Here is a 20485-nt window from a genome sequence, read left to right as displayed (position 1 = left end):
CAGGAGTTGTCCTTTACATTACAGAAATCCCTCTGGAACTGATCATAGGTTAATCGAGCAAAGCACCAAAGGGTTTCAATAGTACGAGGCCTGACTGCAGCACAAAGTGGTGTCAGCAGGGTCATTGCTGTCCTCACTGTCAGCAGAAGTTTCAAGCACAAAATTTAGGGTTCAAAAGAGAACAAAATGTGTTCAGAGCAAAATCTGGGGGCTGATACTAAAATCAAGAAGAAAGGAGGTCGAACTGCAGATTTAGCAAATGCCAGGTATCTGGTCCCCAGTTTATTAAACAAAATCCCTTAAGTCACCAGAAGGGTGAGGCTTAATCAGTCCACATCTGGAACCCAGGTTCCCACCTCACTGGGTACCAGGTCTCTGGCTTACTCACTGACTCCCTTTTGAGGGGAGCACAGCCTGCCACACAACCCCACTGGGCACCTTGGAAGTGGCTCCAGGTTCACTTGGGAATGTTTCCATACAGCTCTAATTAATAGCAACAACAATCACCTGGAAGCCAGAGGAGGGAAACACTGGAGTGAACATTTCTCATAAATGCTACCACAGCCTCATGTCTCTAGGAAACCTGAGAGCAAACTTCCACATGTCTTCCCTCTTTGGAAGGATAATCCAGCACTTGTGGCAGCGCTGCAGGGGAGCCAGGCTTTGTAATGAAACCCCCTCAGCATTTGCTCTGGTGCATTTATGGGATAATAGAGCAGGTGCTCTGTTTCAGGAGACAACAATCAGGGTTCCCAGGTGAGTAAAATCAAGACCAAGTAATTCATTTCCGCAGAGGGAGTGTATGATTGTCTTTTCAAATAAGGTTTGCATTTCTCTCTCTCTTATGAGTATTGGGAAGCTATTGGACAGAACCAATCTAGACAATGTTTTCCACATTTTTTCTTGCTTGCTGCACTTAAATCAGAGAGAATATTATATCATTTTTAAGCAATTGAGAGACCAGACCATCATTCTGATCCAATTTTGTACAAGAGCATCACAGAGGCTAGCAGGTCAACACAGATGATAAACAAAAATCCCACCACATTAGTGCCCTGATTTAATTCAGATTGGCCATTAGCAAATCCCCAGGACATCCTTACCACCCCTTGAGGGTGAAAATATTGAATAGCATCTAGAGATGTTCTCAACTTGCCATTGATGTGTGAGTTTGAAAGACAGCCTGGAGGTTGTCTGCAGTTCAGTTCAGGTGTCTTGTACTCGTGTTTTAATTAGACACTCATAGTAAACAACATGAACACCCTCAACCACAGAAGCTGCTTCAGTCTCTTCATGCAGCAAGTCATGGTTAAGCACCCAAAGGACTTGCACCTTGATGGACTAAGTATTAATAGCTCCCTGGGGATACAGACAGGGTCTGAGTTAATCAGGTTTCCAGATCTGACAAGCTGTGTATTAAACTCTTCCCATCATCAAGATATACAGAATTCACACTATGTGTCTCCAAGGACAAAAGAACTCAAGAGCTGACAGTTTCCCAGGGCATGACTAAGTTATTCCAGGTTTCCCAGCACCCCACCACTTCGCTGAACCCGGATCAGATGTGCTTAACACCCATGGCCCAGGTGTACACCCATTCTGTGCCTTCAATAAAGGAAAATTCTCGTGTGCATCCAATTGGACAGGTCCTTGAAGGCAGCCTCCTGTTACTGGCAACCACATAATATAATCCCATCCACAGGGGATGATCCTGTTTTAAAGCCTGCTAGGCTTTTTATCTCCATTATTCCTACTGAGCAGTTACTTCATTACTTCAGGATTTTGTTATTTAAAGCATTAAAAAAACCCAACCAAACAACAAACCAAAAACATTTCTAAATTCCAGCATAACGTTATCCATGACCAATTTATACCACTTGCTCCAAAACCAGCATCACCATTTAGCTGAAATTGCTCCATTTCCCTCTCAGTGCTTATCCCTCAGACATATTTTCTAGAGTAATCACAGCCCTTCTCACAGACTTTGCCTTGCTTTCTTGTGCAAGCTATTTTTCCCATAATCTTCCCTCCTAGGACAGTTTCCTCTTTTCCTTAGTCCTGCTCATAATGTCTCCCTCTACCTCTTCCAGTTTGGGTTCAGCTGCTTTTAACTCATGAGACCATTCATCCTGCATTAGCACTTACCACTGCCTTCTCCAGTGGCATTAACATAGCCTGTTCTCTCTAAGAAATAACTTTAAAGCAGCCAACTCATTAAAAACAAACAAACAATCAAACAAACAAAAAAAACAATTAAAAAAACAAACCACAACAAAACCCCCACCCAATTAGTCAGGGCCTCTGCCTTATCATTCTGGTAGTTTATGTATCAGGCACAGGCAACTGAGCCACTGCATGGATTAGCTGGGACTGGCATGAGCAAAACAAACAGGCAAGGATGGAGCACCAAAGAAGTCTTTTCTCAGTGATTTCTGAGAACTGTCATCTTCAAAATGCATATTTTTAATGCTCCATGAGGGTGCAATTTTTTTCCCTACATTGCTGAGATCACAGCTCCTGCTGAAGTTTTGTCCATCCTGCAAGGAGGACAAAGCTTTGGTGAGGTCCATGAGAAAAAAAAAAGACATCAGCTGGCTTACAGGCAGAGAATGGGTTTGTGAAGGCAGACCTGGCAATAACAGCTCCCTGCCATCACCTCCAAAATGCTGTCACAGAAGTAACTCCACAAACCAAGTGAAACCTCCTTGTTGGAGCTCAGCCTGAGCTGCCCCATGTGGGTCATGCAGGAGAGGTTGATTTCTGAAGAAGAAAGCTTCTACATTGTACTCTGAGGTCTTAAATATTATTGTTCCCTGTTGAGTGTGGGTTAAGGAAGGAAAACAGTGGTACTTTTATCTTTGTCTCTTTTGTTGCTTTCATAAAGGAATAAAAAACCAATAATGAGCCACTCCACCACTTTAAGCAATCAGGCAATGATGAATGAGTCCCACTAAAACACTTCTGTCTTTGCCAAGGGCACTCTGGATTATGCTTGAACCTGTTTTAACCTTGGCACTTAACCTCCTTTTCCACAAAGTCACCAGTGCATGGAAACAACCATGATGGAGCTCAAAATAACAAGGAGAAGAAATGGTTCACTGAAAGGAAAGGAATCTTTGCCTCACAGTTGGGGCTGGGTTTTGAAGAAATGTAATTTAACTACATGCTAAAGCTCAAAATTTTAAAGAGACAGGAAGATGATTGTGTGTTAGTAGAAGAGGAGGGAGGAAAGCTTTGAAATTCAGCATGGAAGTATTTTTTATGACAGCCTGGCATGAGATATACAGGGCAAGAACAGAGGAAGCATTATTTCCAGCAATGGAGGCTCATAGAATCATAGAATGTCGGGTTGGAAGAGAAATGTCCCTCACTCCCTTCACCCCAAGAATTCAAATCCATTCTTGGAGTCCAGATCATACAGGTAGCAGAGCAGGCAGTTGACCTCAGGGTTGAGAGAATATTAGCTGACATTAGACATCCTTCTGCTTCTCCTTTTCCATGGCCATCTGTGCTGTTCAAAGTGATACAGTTTGCAGAGACTCCAAAATGAACTGGCACCAAAGAACAGATTGTCCAAAGGTGCATTCATATGATTCTGAATTCCAGGATCCATTCCTGGAAAATGTGGTAACCCAAGAAAAACCTTGATGTGGTTCCTTCCTCTCCCTTGCACTGGGTAAAGAGAAAATCCATTTACTGGAAATTGTCTGAACACAGGAGTAAGACACAAACCTCCTCTGGGGGGGTGTCTCAGTGGGTATCTCAGGGTTTCCCCATCAGTAACAAGCATCATATGTGTAAAGCTGAGGTTGGGTGCATCACTGCTGTAAGAAGTGATAAAAAAATCATCACCAGCATCACTGACCCATCAACGTCTCTAACAATCCAGTGAGACGGGAGCCAACATCTTGACTGAGAAACATCCCAGTGATGTGGCCTTAGGGGAAGCCTCATTGCACACCCAGAGGATGGAAAATGTCAAGCCTGAATGTGCCAGGACAGAAACACAAAACACAGCAGGGAGGTGGAGCTGCCTGGGAGGATGGCTGAGTGTGGGGCAGGCTGAAGCAAAGAAGCTGCCTGCTGCCTACTGGTTTTAAAAAGCATGTAAGGAATACACAGGCTAAAAAGACTAACAAACACCAGAGTTAACACCCACTTAAATCCTCTCCCTGCTTCTGAGATTACTTTGCAAACAGGGTCTGTGTGTTTACCTACCTGATGTGCAACAAAATAAATGCCCAAGACATTTCCCTATCCCTAGTGGCTTCATTGTTCTTGCTTGAGCTCTAGAAATACTTTGCCACATGAATTTACCTGTGGTAGCTGCACTTGACTCTAACCTCCTGCCAGGGCTACTGTTATGGATTATTTTCAAACACAGGTGGAAAGTATTCTACAGCTAATTGTACCAATAGTCAATGGGCACATGAAATGGAGGAGTAATCTCAGGCATAGAAATACCCTTCCACATTTTTATCAGCATTCCAAAGTGGAAGGCAGGGAGGGTTTTTACCTAGGGATGCTGGTTAGTCTGCAAGAGCTTGCAGGAGCTATCTGGGGTTTGCAGAGCTGGGAATAACTCTGGATGCTCAGGTAGGCTGTGTACTTGACTTGCAAATGTAGTAAGCAAGGTTATAAAATTGTTTCTTGAGTGAAGATGTTAATAGAAAAAATCTTTCTGGTTTTAATTGCTTTCAAACAGGAGTGATGGGTATTCTGATCTCTGCATAAAAACACAACCCACGTCATTCTCTGAGGCAGGCTAAAACAAATCCTCTCACTTATTTAATTTTTAATCAATTTTAAAAATTAATGTTGGATAATGAACATGAACTGGTGTTACGATCAGAGTTATTATTTATATTTTGATTGCGAGGAAAATTCAGCCACTGACTGAGGAGGCTCAGGGGAGACCTCATTGCTGTCTACAACTCCCTGAAAGGAGGCTGTAGCGAGGTGGGAACTGGACTCTTTTCACAGACGACCTTCAACAAGACAAGAGGACACAGTCTTAAGTTGTGCCAGGGGAGGTTTAGGTTAGATATTAGAAAGAATTTCTTCACGGAGAGGGTGATCAGGCTATGGAATGGACTGCCCGGTGAGGTGGTAGATTCTCCGTCCCTGGAGACATTTAAAAAAAGACTGGATGTGGCACTCAGTGCCATGGTCTAGCAACTGCTCCGGTGGGTCAAGGGTTGGACTAGATGATCTCTGAGGTCCCTTCCAACCCGGCTAATTCTATGATTCTATGATTCTATGACTCAGAGACGATGCTTGAATTGACAAGTAACCGGCTGCTGGACTTAAAATTAGTCACAAAGTTTATTTCTAAACAAAGAAAGCCGGTTATACTAGCAATAAGACCTTTTGTATAAAGTAACTACCTTAATCGAATTGTCGTTAAGAGTAACAAAGGGAGAAACAAAAGAGAGAAAATGTCACCGTCCGCGCAGGACCAGGCCTCGGGCTGGAGGGTTGGTCTTGGTTCTTCGGGCTGAGGCTGCTCCTGGTTTTCGCTGTTAAGTCGCTGCGATGCCTTTTCATAGCTGGAAATCGGGGTGAGGAGCCGAGGAGACGTCAAGCCGAAGAAGCGCTCACTTCCCGTCTTTTCCTAGGGTTATTTATCCCCCAAAAAGAAAAGGGGGGCTCACTTCATTCAAGATGACCCTGATACATCCAAATCTCCAGGCTTCCTGGGATGAGTCAGTTCTTATCTTTGTGTCCTGGAACCCTGCTAGGTTTGGGCGACCAGGTGTCTGTCAGGCATTCCTTGAGATAAACATATGGTAATTTACCAGCCGAAGGAAAAAAAAACTGGTCCGAGAGACATATTTTATATTTTCAGTTCCACATGTATACCACAACTGGGAAGACAGTCCTTGCCTCAAGAAACTGACAATTTTATTGTTGACTGGAATGGAGCTGTGGGAAGGCTGTGCAGAGGCTCAGAGATGGGTGGAGCAGCTGTCCCCACCCGTGCCCCAGGATCTTTCAGCAAAGCTGTGGTCAGCTTGTGCATCCTTGTGGAGCACTGCAGCACCTTGGGCCCACTCCCCTGCCAGGAATGAAGCAGATTCAGTGCTCCATGGTTGGAGGGGGAAAACTGTTGCTCATGGAGTTGAGCTGGGAATGGATCCTGATGAGACAAAGCAGCATCACCCCATGTGGTGTTTGGGTCTTCTCCTAGTCCCTTGTAGTGTGGCCAAACCTGCATTGTCCTTGGTGATGGAGATCATGGAGTGTGGGCTGGTCCTGGCAGTTTCCACCCCTGCCATCTGTTCTCTGCATCTCTTGATCAGCAGTTTTTCACCCAAGGAAATCAGCTACTGGCTCCCTTCGTGTTGGAGACCAAGAGCTAACCACCATGGATGTAATGAGACCAAAGGGACAACCCAGGTGTTGAAGAGATATTTCTGTTGAAGAGGTATTTCTGCTCACTGTGTCTGGTTCACAGCGTGGAGCAGAGGACACTGCAGGAGCAAGGCTGGAGGGTTCCATACCACAGCTCTTTGCCTTTTTCCATCACCTTTGGAGAACCATGAGCCACAAATGGGAAAGAAGCCACACCAGGATGGTTGGGATCTATCCAAAATGCAGCAAGCAGCAAGAGAAGGTGTTAAAATGGTTTAAAAAAATTTTTTTTCACCCTTTCCCAAGCTCAGGAGAGAAGAATCAGATTCATACCTGTTCTCTGGGCCTTAGCTTACAAATAAAAGGATGTCTCCATTCTCCCAGTCCCTCTTCCACATTTCTACTTTCTTTCTAAGAGATGGGGTGTGGGCATTTACTGCACAAGCCACATAGCACTGTGAGGTTCTGTTGCTAACATCCACTTACCCACCCTCACATGCACACAGATCTACCTCTGAGTGATTTCTTCATGTCCCACGAGCAGCATGACCCCAGGCCATACCAATTTGTTCTTTGTTTCGCTGTCTGGACTGTCAGAAAAGTGTAAGCTGTCTTATTACTGCCAGGAGAAAGTGGAGCACATATGTTGGTGGGACAGCCGGTGGCATCATTGACCCTCGTTGTCCTCAGTGGACTTGAGTTTGGGTCTCTCTCAGATGCCAGTTTTCATAAAACTTGCAGAAACCAAATGTTTTTGAAACTTCTCCTGCTCTTTCAGATGGAGGCAAAATTGCTGAAACCTTCTATGGTCAGGAAGCAAAGGTAAAACAGAACCATATCCAGAAAGCTCAGATGATGGTCTGTCAGAAAACATCTTGCTCTGAAACCTGCCCTTTGAAAGAGAAGACTTGTTTGAAAGCAAGGTCTGAAATCCCCCTATTCAGGGAAAGGCAGGGATGTGTTGGGGAAACAGTTCAGAAATATATAGGTTGTGAGCAATCCTGACTTACTTTAGTTTAAGCCACATTGGGTTAATGATTATTGAGGCCTAGTTAGAGGTTCCTAAAAATGAGCTAATGGGAAAGAGATAACTTAATTGGCAACAGGAGAGGAAAATAATTATGTGAGAAGAGTGGTTCCATGAGAATGGATTGTGTAATTGGAATACAAAGCCACCTGCATGATATGATGGTGTAAACAAGGCTTCTCTATATAAGAGAGTGCAAATTATTAATACAGGATTTCATATGATCATATTGATGTGTACATGGAATCAATCCTTAAGCCTCCACAGACTTTTTTCCCACAGGGATGAGGATGGAACTCACAGTTCACCCTTACTAAAATCAGGTGATACCTCAGTTTGCCTCAAAACCCATATAAAATAGAGCCCAGAGTGCACATGGTCTACAAGTGCAAGATGTGGAGACTGCAAATGATGGAAAGTTCCCCAGCTCCAGGTGACTTTTTCCACTACTTAATTCAAAACTAGTTGAAAATCAGAACATCCATATAATGAGACATCCCAGGGTTTCAAGATTTTCTTTTGCTCTGAGATGTATTTTTAATCAATGTCATGGAAAATAGAAATGCTTTAAGACAAAAGAGCTTTCATTTCTCACATAGGAAATCTCATCACAATCAGAGTAACTTTAGGAAAGCATTTTTTTTTTGCATTCATAGAACATTTTCTGGTGGAAAGTGTTCAACTGAAATGTTCAGGCCAATTCCAGGTTCATAAATTCCTGTGGCTCAAAAATTCCTGCTTGCTCCTGATCCCAAGTTTTTCTCTGAGCCCACCTCAGGGCTCTGCTTCCTCATGCTATACACCCAGTTTTCTCCCATTTCTGTCTCACATTCCTCTGCTGCTCCCACTCATCTCACTTGCCACTTTATACCCTGCACCACCCAGATTAGGAAGAAGGAGCTGGGAGACAGGGCTCAACCTGACACAATGCACCAGCAGAAGCAGAAATGTAGCAGAAATTTCTGGACCCTGAGGTACCCAGTAGAGAAACAGTTTTTAGAAACTTCAGAGTCCTCCAGGCACTATAGGAGGCCTTGCACATTTTCCCAGAGCTTTGCATGAACACTGCCCAAGAATCCTTTCTCTCTTGATCTGTCTTTCCCTAGAGAGATGCAGATGGACAGAGACATCACACCAGGACTGACCTCTCAGGGTTTTTTTCTACTACCAAGTGATAATGAGAAGAGAATGATTTTGCCAGGGATGGATGCTGGGGCTAACAGTAGGATCTCACTCCCATTAAAGGCTTCAGGAGGCAAACTCCAATGGGGTTTGATAAGGTAGAACTGGTTCATTAGCCTGAGACTTGCCTTTTCGCACAGGTCCTCCTGATCAGCTGTTTATTCCATCACATCTTCACATTCCCAGCATCCCTCTGCTGTCATTTATGTCCCCATAATTGCCTACACCCAACTTGTATCTGGTTGCAGCAAACAGCACTGGTTAATCCAGCTGCAGTCCCTTGTCATTGCCTTGACAGCAACAAATTCACTTGTTATTCATGTGGATGTCAGATGTATTTCAGGAGATGCTCCATCATAATTTAGCATTAGTTAATGGCCACTTAGAGTGTTCCTGGAGCATCTGTAGAAGGGATGGGGGCTGTGGGATTCATTACCAGGGCAGAGTACAGAAAATGCTGTTCAGTCAACAAATATGAAGCTTAACACGTGGCACAGCAGTGACACCTTCTCTTAATGAGGGCAGAAGATCCACACCCTGTCTGGCTGTGGTGCTCATGAAAACTGGTTCAGATTTCTTACATACAGATTGGGACTGTTGTACAAAACCTTGTGGGAAAACACTTAAAAAAAAAAAAAAAAAAAAGGATGAATCCCCAAACATTAAATACTTCAAAGAAAAGAAATGAATCAGGACTGTGTCACACAGCCACACATAGGACACAGGACTGTGTCACTGCAACAAGCCACACATAACCTCTTGAACAAAAGAGGAGACAGGGACATAGTCCAACCAGTGTGTCCAGACAAAAATGGGATTTTGATGAATGGAAAGTGCAGTTCCAGAAGACTTCCCAGTAATATTTATAGTTCATATTATTTCAGTGGATAAAATAAGAAATTTGGTTGCAAAAATTCTATTCTAATCCAAGACTAATCTCAAATAAGTCACCACTTTCTTGGTAGCTTGGAGTCTCTCGCATCTCCCAGAACATCATGTTCTCACACATCTAGGGAAAAGCTGGAGACTCTCTGCTATCCTTGTTCATGTCTCTCAGGTTTCTCCATGGCTGGAAAATTGCTGACAAGTTCCCAGCACTGCAGGGAGGGCAGAGCTGGAGTGCATGGGCAGCTCCTCCAGAGAATATAGGAGCTCTGATGGGTTTCTCAATATACACCAGCCATTGCAGTGCCAGTGGGGTGCTGAATGTTTAACTAATTAAGTGTTCAAGACCAGGTTGTCCCCTTGTGTTCAAGGCCATCTTCGATGAGGCCTTGAGCAACCTAGACTAGAAACAGGCGAGTAGGTGATCTCTAAGGTCCCTTCCAACCTTGGCCATTCTATGATTCTATGATGATAATTAAGGGTTAAGCTTATCTTAATACCTCCTACTGGTCATTAACTCTTCACTTTCTGCTTGATCTGGAGCAGCAACTCACCCATCACGATGGCAGAGATTTGAGGTCTTATCCTACTCACAGCACATGCAGTGAAGTCACCAGAGAGTATTCTCTTGGATTTATTTATTCTCTTCACCTAAGATGAATTTCCCCTAAAAGCCTAAGTGAACAGTTTCAATCACTGTTGTGTGATTCAGCCCCATGCAGTGAAGTCCTGGCACGACTGTCCTCTGCCACATGAGCATGGAACTTGAGAAAGCTTGGAAAGAGTATGGCTGACATATGCAACAAGAAAATGTCTAATTGGTTTGTTTTGACTTTCTTCCTCCAAAAATGTCAAAACTGTTAAAAAGGCAAATGCCTTTTTCAGGCTTTTAATTTCATGCTATCCTGGTTTGAGGGAACCAGGAATAAAATTGCCTATGGCCATATTAACCTGAGAGCACCCAGAATCAGAACCCTGGACTCAAGTAGTCCAGAATGCTCTGGGGATACCTTATTGTAGCTGGAGGGGGACTTGCTATAAAGATAGGTAGTAATAGGATGAGGAATAGCATTAAACTGCAAGAGGGAAGATTTAGGTTGGACGTGAAGAAGGAATTCTTTGGTGTGAGGGTGCTGAGCCCCTGGGTGCCCAGGTTGCCCCCAGAAGCTGTGGCTGCCCCATCCCTGGCAGTGTTGAAGGTTGGATGGGGCTTGGAGCACCCTGGGCTGGTGGGAGGTGTCCTTGCCCATGGCAGGGAGTGGGATTGGATGGGCTCTAAAGTTCCTCTCCAGCCCAAACTGGTTTATTATTATTATTTATTTCATTAAAACTGTTCTAGTTTTTCCGGCCTTAAAGTATGTCTCCCTTATTGCCCTTGTATCTTCCCCTGGTGGGGGAATAATGGGGTGTACCTGCCACCCAGTCATCGGCAAAAAGGGACACATGCCCACTATTATATTATATTATATTATATTATACTATACTATACTATACTATACTATACATTAGTCTTCAACACTGTTGAAAAAGCATCCTGAATATTCAGTTTTCTAAAGCAGTTAGACTTCATCTGACTAAACTTTTTTCAATCTGTTGAATTCAGTTGTTTTCAGATACAGGAGGAGGGCAAGACTCAGAACTGTTTGTTCCCCTGGGACAATTTTTTTTCCCCCATGGAACTGAAATCTGAGTAACCTCTGGGCTGACTGAAAGGCCTGGGTAAAGTTCCCAACACTTGGGCAGAGCCTGGAATCCCCTTCTCATGCAAGGTCAGACTGCTCTGAAGAAGCAGGTGGTGAGTAGATTGAATTTGTCTCAGTCTTTCTCACTTCTGATTTTCTTCTCAACTGTTTGTTTGAGGAAATGACAGTGTGAAACTGACTCATCTGATAGAAGCAGACAACTGAGCAGCTTCTGTTGCACATGAAAGAGCCCCCATGGCCCAGGTCTCCCTGTGACCTGCTTCTCTCTGGAAATCTAGCCAAGTGCAGATTACGTCTTCTTTCATCCATCTCACCTTGAGCAACACATGTGCATTTGCCATTACTGTTTCCTTCATGCTCCCCAACTTAACACACAGGCTAAATCCTTTCCTCAACAACAAATGATCAAAACAATTCAGCTTTTTCTTCAACTAATGGAATGTGTTTCAGCTGTAAATATTCAGGGATGGATGGAAAGTGTTTCTTGATGGGCCATGAGCATACTGGTGTCAAGCAGTTTATTTAAACTCCTGGATTAATCCACAGCAGGTGGAGCAGCAGACGTGTCCACCTCATCTGGCTCATTTTTCATCTTACCTTGTCAAGCTTGTGTTCCCTAAGAGGTTTCTCCCCAGCTATTTACAGGGCTGGAAATCCCAGCAAGCTTTTAGAAGCCCATTCAGGTTATGCTGACCCCTCAGTAAAGAGAATATATTTAAGGGGTTTTTTTAACCTCTCAGCAGATGAAGGTGCAAAATAGCTGCTGACTTTTACAGCCTGCAACTAAAGCCACAGCTCATGGTTTCCTCCTTCTGGAGGACCTGCCCTCCCAGGTCTCTCATAGCTGTGCGCATCTGGGAGGCAAGGAAATTTTCCAGGATCTGCTTTTCCAAAGAGCTTTTCCTATGAAAACCTGCATGAAAATTCAGCCCAGTAAGCAAAATACTGGATCTCTCGAGTACTCTCTTCTGTGTGTATTGCTGTGGCAGCAACACGTCCATCTTGGAGCCCTCCTTGGGCCTGCCCTGTCATGGCAACTGAGGAATATTTTGCCTCTTACTGACCATGCATCCCCCTGATGGCCAATTAAGGCATCATTCTTATGCCCTGTCCAAGCTGAGCCTGTTTGAGGTATAAATTCCTTTAAGAAATGTTTTTGTGGAGGTGTGGGAGGGTTAGGCAGAGGCTGGGCTCTGCTTTAGGAGATAGAGATGCCTTAGATGACCTGGTTGTCCCTGATTGAGCTGGCTGAGCTCCTCAGGGGCTCTGAGGCACATTTTCTCAGTCAAAAGGAGCTGAATGATGGTCTTAGGAGTTTTGTTTGGGTTTTTTTTTGGTTGGTTGCTTGGGATTTTTTCTTTCTGATTTTTTTTTCTGAGGGAATCTCTGCTATCTTCCCAAATGGGGATAGTTCCAGGAGATGGAAAAAGCCAGGGGCTTCCTCAGTTTATCTGTGATGGGTTCATTATGGAATCAGAGCTGTGAATGCCTCAGATGCTCAGCGCAGACAGAGCTGTCAGCTTTGCATTTTGAGGCTGATTTTTTTTTTTCTTAGGTCAGGAATGTGAAGTCAAAAGTTTTTGTAGGCAAGGCCAACAGAGAGGAAGTTAACCACCTTCCAAAACTGGCATGGAAAAAATGAAACTCCTGCAAAAGTGGATCAGATCCAGCAGATATGTACAGACTTTTCATTACAGAACCATAATGTAGGTTTTAAGAGACCTCAGAAGGCCACCCAGGCCAGCACTGAAATTAATCCTATTTTTTCCTATAATCAATGAGAATTTTTTTACTTCATGACCATTGCTTTTGATTTTTGCCCATTTCTTTCCATGGGGCTCATGGACACCAGACTGTAGTGGTCAGGACCTTGGAAGAAGAGTTTAGAGGAAACCCACAGCTGTCACACCATGATTTTTCATGTAACAGCACTGCATTGGGTCAGGTAAGCACAAAGATTCTACAAGAGAGAATATCTCAAACATTATTTATTTTCAGAAACTATCCAAGGGGCAATTGCCTCAGTTGGGTGGAAGAAGGTCAGGACAAAGTAATTTTCTCCAATCTACCTCCTCATATGTAAACTGTGCTGTATTTTCAATATGTTCCTGGTCTGTCCTGACCTTTATTTCATTTTAAGCATTTTAAGCATATCTAATTTTGGTTCATGTAAAAAGACCAGCAGTAGATTTTAATGCTTTCCATGGCTTCACCCTTCGAATCTACTGCAGACAGCAGGCTGCTCCAAGGAGAACTGTCCAAAATCAGTTGTCATGAAAACCCTGTGACATAAAACCCCTGTCAGAAAACCCCTGAAACACGTTAGTGACAGAGCCACTGGCTAAGGAAACACCAGGGCATGGTGCCTGAAAGGCACTTATCGTCCTGGTGTCTGATTTTAACAACCTTGCCTCTCCAGCTTTCCAGGGCTGTGGGTTCTCATGGTCTCTCTGGGACAAAGGCTTTTTCCTCCCAGTTTTCAGGCAGGGGAGCTGAGGGGCAAAAAGCAGGACTTGGAGAGGCACAGAGAAACCTCATGCAGTTCCTAGGAAAAGGATGATAAAGCCTTACAGCCCTCAAACACCTGTCCTTCCAGCTCTAGTGGCATCCTTCTTGTTCAGTGTTCCTTCTTCATCCCAAGGGTGACTTTTTGCATTTTGCTTCAGCTCATGATGCTGTTTGTAGCTCAGATCCCTGCATAGTGTGGATCAGGGACAGAGAAGGGAAGCTCCTTGCCACCTGATGAATTATTGTGATGAGTAGGAACCACTTAGAAGACAGAAGTGCTGCTTGCCCTCAAACAAAGCTGCCAGTTGCAGGGTATAATCCAAGGGAAGGCTGAGCCCACAGCTGGCTCTTCCACACAAATATTCTGTCTTTCCTCCTCCAGGGCCCTCCCTGAATCTTGGCTCCCTTTGCACTCAAAGCCCTCTGGATCTCCAGCTGCCTCTGACACTGAATGTGCTCATTCTGAGATATCTCAGATCTTTAGATTATTTCTCATCTTAAACTCCTAGTGAGAAAGGGGAGTGTGCCTGGTAAAGCAATGGCTCAAACCAGACCAGAACACAGACCTTTTAAAAAATGAAGGAAGAGTTTACAGCCATGCTGCTAGGGTTGCTTGCTCTACCACACTTCACAGTTAAATACCAAAGGAATGGAGAAGTTTAGTACAGGCAAAGGTTGGGTAGAGTGCAGCTCTATGTTTCTCAAAGGCCTGGGTTGTGTTTTGGTGAGATATGTGATCCAGGACCAACACACCTCATTTTAGATACCAACGTCCTGCACTCCCTCCCATCTCAGTGCCTCTGCACTGAAGGCCAAGGGCACAGCTCCAGATGTTCTAACACAGATTGGCATGGCTGCACCAAGATTTCATCTGCTGGTGCAAGAACTATCTACTTTGTGTAAAAGCTTTCAGAGAATTGCAAATATCATTGTGGCAGCTTGGAATGTGGGGCAAATTTTGGAAAAAGTTATTTTCCAGACCACTTGTTAAATAGAAGGGTTTTTTTTCCGTGTCAAGTAGCCACCATCCTGATTTTTTTATTTATTTATTGAGGCAAGTGGAAGTGTTTAACAGGAGATGAGAACGGACAAATGAGTCTATGAAGCCATTGCTGTTTTCTAAGTACCAGCCTCATGGGTGTACTAGAAAGAATGGGAGGAAAAAATACTCAGGGAGCAAGGCAGATTGACAGAAACTTCTATTTTACAATAGAAATATTAACACGAGAGACTCTCCATTATGCGGCCGCTGTCTGTCAGTAAGAATGCGTATTGAAAATAAAGGAGTTATATCCTTTGATTGTCATGGTTGCTGAAAATAGACAACCAGCCACAAAGGCACAGCAGGCACAGGCGAAGTTATTGTGTTATCTCCAAAAATGAGCTGCGTCCATGAGGAAGCACGCACTGCACAAGTCATTTAGCAAATGACCTGACCAAACATCCTGCTCACACACCAGCATGCACCCATGCTGCCATCCTCTGAATATTTCTGTCAGGGTTTGGCTGCTGGGGTTGATTTTCTCAGCAAGGTGAGCCTGTGGTAGCCTGCTGCTTGTATCCTTGCCATCTCCACCCAGGTTATCACATCAGTCATTCTGCCTTTGCCCCATGGGCTGAGAGGGTTTTCACAGCCTTTTCTTCCCTCTTGCGTCATGCATTTGCTGGGCCACAGACAAAAATCCCCCAGGAGGTTCCCTGTCACTGCTCAGTTCATCCTGTGCTGGAAGAGCAAAGAACCACAAGCCACAACAACAGGCCTGGGGAAGAGGCTTTGCTCCAGCACCCCTATGGAGATACCCAGAAAATCCCAGCAGTGTGCCAAGGGCTGAAGAGCTTCAGCTTCACCACACTCAACAGCAGTATGTTGGCAAGATCTTAATGTCATGTCAAGCAAGCAGCATGAGCACAGCTCCTCCAGAACAACGCCACCTGTGAGGTCATTTTCATCTGAGACCTCCTGGGAGGAGTAATGCACACACACAAAAAGGAGGGGATTTCCTCAGCTGCTGCTGTTTCCAGGCTTCCCTCCTTCCAATACACTCTGGGAATGGGTGTGCTAAAGTGTGTTCTGCCAATTTTCTATTCTTCATTGATTTGCCCACAGCAGAGGTCTGCATTATCTTATCTGCTGCTCAGTGCATTGCAATGCCAACTCAGGGATCAGCACATATTCTGCTAAGACCTTGCTGTTCCCTTTGGATGAATCTCTGTGGAAAAGCTTAAGGGGACTGACTCCTCTGAGCAGACTGTAATTCAGGGAACTGTTGTCTGAGAGGCATTAGGCATAATACTGTGGAGAAGGAACAGAGGGTATAGAAAGCATAGCTCAAATCCTGCTAATAAAACAGCGACAGAGATCTGAAACAGGGGGAGTGAAGGAGGAAGGAGGGTAAAGTGATGTTTTACAGAGTGCCAGGATGCTGATATTCCAGTTTCTACTTTCCATGGCAGTAGATGCAGGGTGAGCTTTATCCAGAGGATACTGCATCCAGCACCCCCCAGGCACCCAAAGGAGCAGCTGCTGGCAGCTCTTCCCTCACTTCGCCAGCAGAACCGCAGTGAAGAGTGAATTGCTTTGCTGCAGCTTTCTGCTGCAAGCCCCCTGCCTCTTCTGCTCCCAGACGCATGAATTGGGAGAGTAAAAGGACCCAGAGTTCTTCACCATGATGAGGTGTGACAGAGTTGCTCTGGGATTTACACTCTCTGGTGCCTGACAGGAAAGAAATCAGGCTTCAGGGATGCTGCTTCTCTTTTTCCAACAGGCAATGCAGCAGAATCGATGGGCTGCCACAGAGCCCATACGAAGTTGCAACAGGTTGTTGGTGATTAAATTCAAAATGCATCCAGGACATGAGGCTCTGACTCAGCCCAGAGGCAGTTCAAAGACCTTTGCTGCATGCTCCCTGTAGAAAGTCCTACTCAGCTCCCAAGCAGACACTTCTTTGCTGCTTTTTATCTCTGAGAGGTGAAGTCTGGCAGAAAGACAGGGTTGCAGTGGCCCTTTTGAGTATTGGTCCCTGGATGTCCCTAACCTGAGGGATTACCTGGAGTCAGGGAGACTGAGGTTCCTGCCCCTCTTAGAAAGGCCCAGCAGGTGATGCTGGGAAGATGCCATCTCATGTACCATCTCGGAGCTGCTTTGCAGAACGGACTGAAATGTTTCTCTGCCCTGTTTCTGAATCTCTACAGTACTGTGGCAGGCACTGTCAGTCTGTGATATCCTCTAGTTTTAGTTGGCCCTGGCCTGTCTCAGCAGAGAAAGGATTTATTCAGCAGACAGGGAATGTTCAGTCTTTCTGGAAACTACTGTATCCCTCATAGGAAAAAATAAAAAAGTCAGTTTCAGAAGGAGTTACACCTTGACGAACTAAATGGCCCAGGACACCCTACCAGGTCCCAGAAAGGCTGCCAAATGCTCCTGTCTGACCTGAGAACAGCTGCTTTTTTGCAGCTGTTTTGGCTGTGCACTTTGCTTGCTAGCTTTGAGGCTTTGTTTTTGGCTGGTGTTACTGAGTTACAGGGACACCCCTGGGCAGGATGTGTCCCTCTCTCCACACCCTTGCTGTGGGCAGGGGGTGGTCTGTTCATCCTGTTGGGATCTGCCCTCACTCCCCAACTCTTCTGTCCCTTGGACTCTCACATCTGTTTCTCCTTTTCTATCCCCTTCTCCAGACTTCACCACACATGGCTTTTCTTTCACAAACTCTCCTCCTAAAGTTTTTCTTGATCTTATGCTACAACTCAGGTGGCCCAAGCTCTGCCCAAAGAGCAGGAGGAAAGGAGCAGTTTGCTTGGTTATCCAGTCCAAAGGGGCAAGGATTCAGGGCTGCACACAGGCAGTAACTGAGGCACAAAATTATATGCTCCTACTCAGACGTTCATAGACAGCAGTGTCCAGGTGATGGAAATGACTTTGTGGCACAAGTCTGTTGGATTAATTTGCTGGCAGATCCAAAAGCAGCAGAGATAAAAAATATTTCCTTCTCCTAAAACTAGACAAAGATCCTGCTGACAGACCAGACCATCATGAAACCTGTTGTGCATCTCTGCCTGTCTGCAGAATGAGCAGCACCACTCCTGGAGAAACAACCAGCCACAAGGTACTGCCAAACCCCCAACAACCGCATTGATGCCAAGGGACTGGCCAGCCTGGCCATCAAGTCCCCACTTAGTCAACTCCCCAGCCCGCACACCCACATCTGCTGAGACAGAACCCAAACCACCAGCCCAGGGGGTACAGTCCCTCTGCAGCTCCATGCCCAGCACCCTGCCCAGCCCTGCCCCAGCCATGGGTGCAGCACTTCTTCCAGGCAACCTACTTTTTATTTTTATTTGAAGCTGATACTTTTTGCCAGCCAAACCACTCAGGCCAGCCTGCACTGCCAGCAAGGTGTCATCCCAAAGCTGTTAACTGAGCAGTGTCTGCTCCTTTTAGGATCCTCAGGCTGATACTCAGCATGCTCCACCTCCCCACCAGCCTAAGAGCAGATGGGAATCTTTCCCCCCCTCTTTCTTTCTACCACAGCAGCAGGAAGGGACCCAGCTGTTGCCCACACTGCATAGCCAACTAGGATTTATAAGCCATGACCACCAGAAACAAGCTAAAAAATTTCCCCTTCCACAATTTCAGCAATTCCAACACCAAGGGAAATAAACCTGGGTAATACATCTCACCCTCACATGCCCCAAGGCCTACCCTTCTTGCTGGCTCTTCCCAGCCTCTCTACTCTCCTCATCTGGCTAACAATTCACTGGCCAGAGCAGGAGAACCCCAACCCCCCTCTGATGCTCAGCAGGACCCATCTGACACCCTGGTCTGACACCAAGCAGCCACCTGGGAGCTGGGGCCTTATGCAGAGCAAGGCTGGACCTGCTGCAAGCCTCTCACAGGCCTGGCTCCATGTTAATCCCCTGTTAGGAGTCCAGCAAACAAACTTCAACTCAACAGGCTGCCTCCTCCTTCTCTGCTGTGCCAGGGCCTGGCAGACACCATTCACTCATTGCATCATGCCCACACAGCTTGGCCAATGACCTCCAGTGATGTCCTGGTCCTGTGACACCACCATCATCCACACACCCAGAGAAGAGGAAAGCAGAGTGTCTGCTCATACTCACAGTTTTGAAGTCCTCATGGGTGCACTCTTGGCCTTTGAATTTGCAGTACAGCATCATATCCTTCAGGTCATGACCAACCCGGGCCAGGAACTCCTGCATGTTGAAAACTTTTGGTTTATAGTGCTTAAAGTTGGCCTTTTCTTGGAGGATGGCCAAGACGGCTGGGTCAGCCAGGTGAGGGTTGGGGATCTGCAGGTTGACATCAAGCAGAGCCAGGAGCTCCCCGGCATGGTAGAGGTCGTTGGTGGTGAGCCGGGAAAAACGAAACTCATTGAGGTTGCAGATGGTGACAGCAGGGAAGACCAGGCTATTGGCCACAACCTCGTCCACTTTGGTCACATGCTGGTAGGAGAAGTAGAATGCCACCCGGTCTGAACTCTCAACCAGGAGGAGACCCAGCGAACCCACAAAGGCCAAGGTCCAGAGCAGGCGCCGGATGGTCACCGGCCCATACACGAAGACGTGACGAATCCCATGGAGTGTGGAGGTGTTGGCAAAAATCTGGATGCTGGAAGGCTGCAGGCTGCCCATGCTGCTCTCACTGGTGCTGTCCTTCAGATCCATCAGGGAGAGTTAGTTAAATCCTGGTGCTGCTTTTCAGGTCAGTCTGTAGCTGGAACCGGGCTCCGGATTCCTCCCCTCCCCTCTCCAAAGTAATTATACCCTTTCAGAGGCAGGAGAGAGAAGGAGAGCCTCAGGCCAGCTGCCAGGAGTAGATCCCACAAAATCTCAGTGGTAGCGTTGCAGGGGCAAATATTTATATCCAATCCATTCAAACTCTGGCTCTTGATTTTCTCGCTGCGATAAGGAGGATTGGTTTTATTTAGGGAGACACCAAGGTGATGTGGAAGAGCTGAGGGTGGGCAGGGAGAGCTGAGCCAATGGCAGGAAAGTCCTCCCCCTCCACACACACATCTGCACACACACGGGGATGAGACTAAGGGAGAGATGGAGCTCGAAACAAGTGGAAGCAGCTCTCAGCCTGGTAGCTAGTGCAGAAAGCTCAAGGATGCTCTTCCCCGAGCTGATGTCTTGCAGAGCTTTCAGCTTGAGCGGGTGATGCTCCAGCGATGTGAGGTGCAGGATTCCGGCATCTCTCCACTCCACTTCCCCCTCCCCCTCTTCCATTTTGGGCAGGGCTCCAAGAAATATCATCCCCGAAAACCCATCCCCTGTGCTGCCGGGTTTAGTTCCCAGGGCTTCCCTCAGGGAAAAGGGGGCAGCTAATTCAGCAGAAGTACCGAAGGAAAAGAGGGGGGAGGGGAGCAGGGGGAAGGGAAGCTTAATAAATAAATAATTTTTAAAAAACGTTTAAAGGAGGGAGAAAAAGAAAATCTCTGCTCAGCCCCATGCACATGAGCAGGGGAGAAAGCAAGAACATGAAGCTCCTTCTCTGCCAGACAGAAGCTCGCAGCAAATATCAGAGAGGGCTGGAGTCGGTGGGGAGAGGCAGCAGGAGGAGAGGGGTAGCAGCCTCTCTCAGCTCTTCTTTCTCTGCCTCTGCTATGCTCCAGGACTCTTGAGGGGGTGAAGCACAGAGCTGCGAGTCCTGCACCCCCCAGAGCCCAGGGGAGGGCAGGGAGAGGGGCTCCCGGCCCCCTTGTGCCTCAGGGGTGTTGGGGGCAGGGGGATGCATCTTCTGTAGCCGCTGACTCCAGATGTTTTGTTGCAGCTGAGACGGATTTGTTAGGGGAGACGTCCCCAGCTG

At 46.1% G+C, this 20485-nt stretch overlaps 1 protein-coding gene across 1 annotated transcript in view; it reads right to left on the bottom strand.

The window, feature by feature from the left end:
- The window catches only part of LOC103525242 (acid-sensing ion channel 2), a 479998-nt gene extending 460657 nt beyond the window's left edge, over positions 1–19341 (bottom strand). The window contains exon 1 of the mRNA XM_008490176.2: positions 18778–19341. Within this exon, the coding sequence (XP_008488398.1) occupies positions 18778–19341 (564 nt within the window). The remainder of the gene's footprint in view (positions 1–18777) is intronic.
- Positions 19342–20485: the final 1144 nt, after the last annotated feature.

This window comes from Calypte anna, chromosome 27 (assembly GCF_003957555.1).
Source record: "Calypte anna isolate BGI_N300 chromosome 27, bCalAnn1_v1.p, whole genome shotgun sequence".
NCBI lineage: Eukaryota > Metazoa > Chordata > Aves > Apodiformes > Trochilidae > Calypte > Calypte anna.
This window is presented reverse-complemented; position numbering and strand designations above follow the sequence as displayed.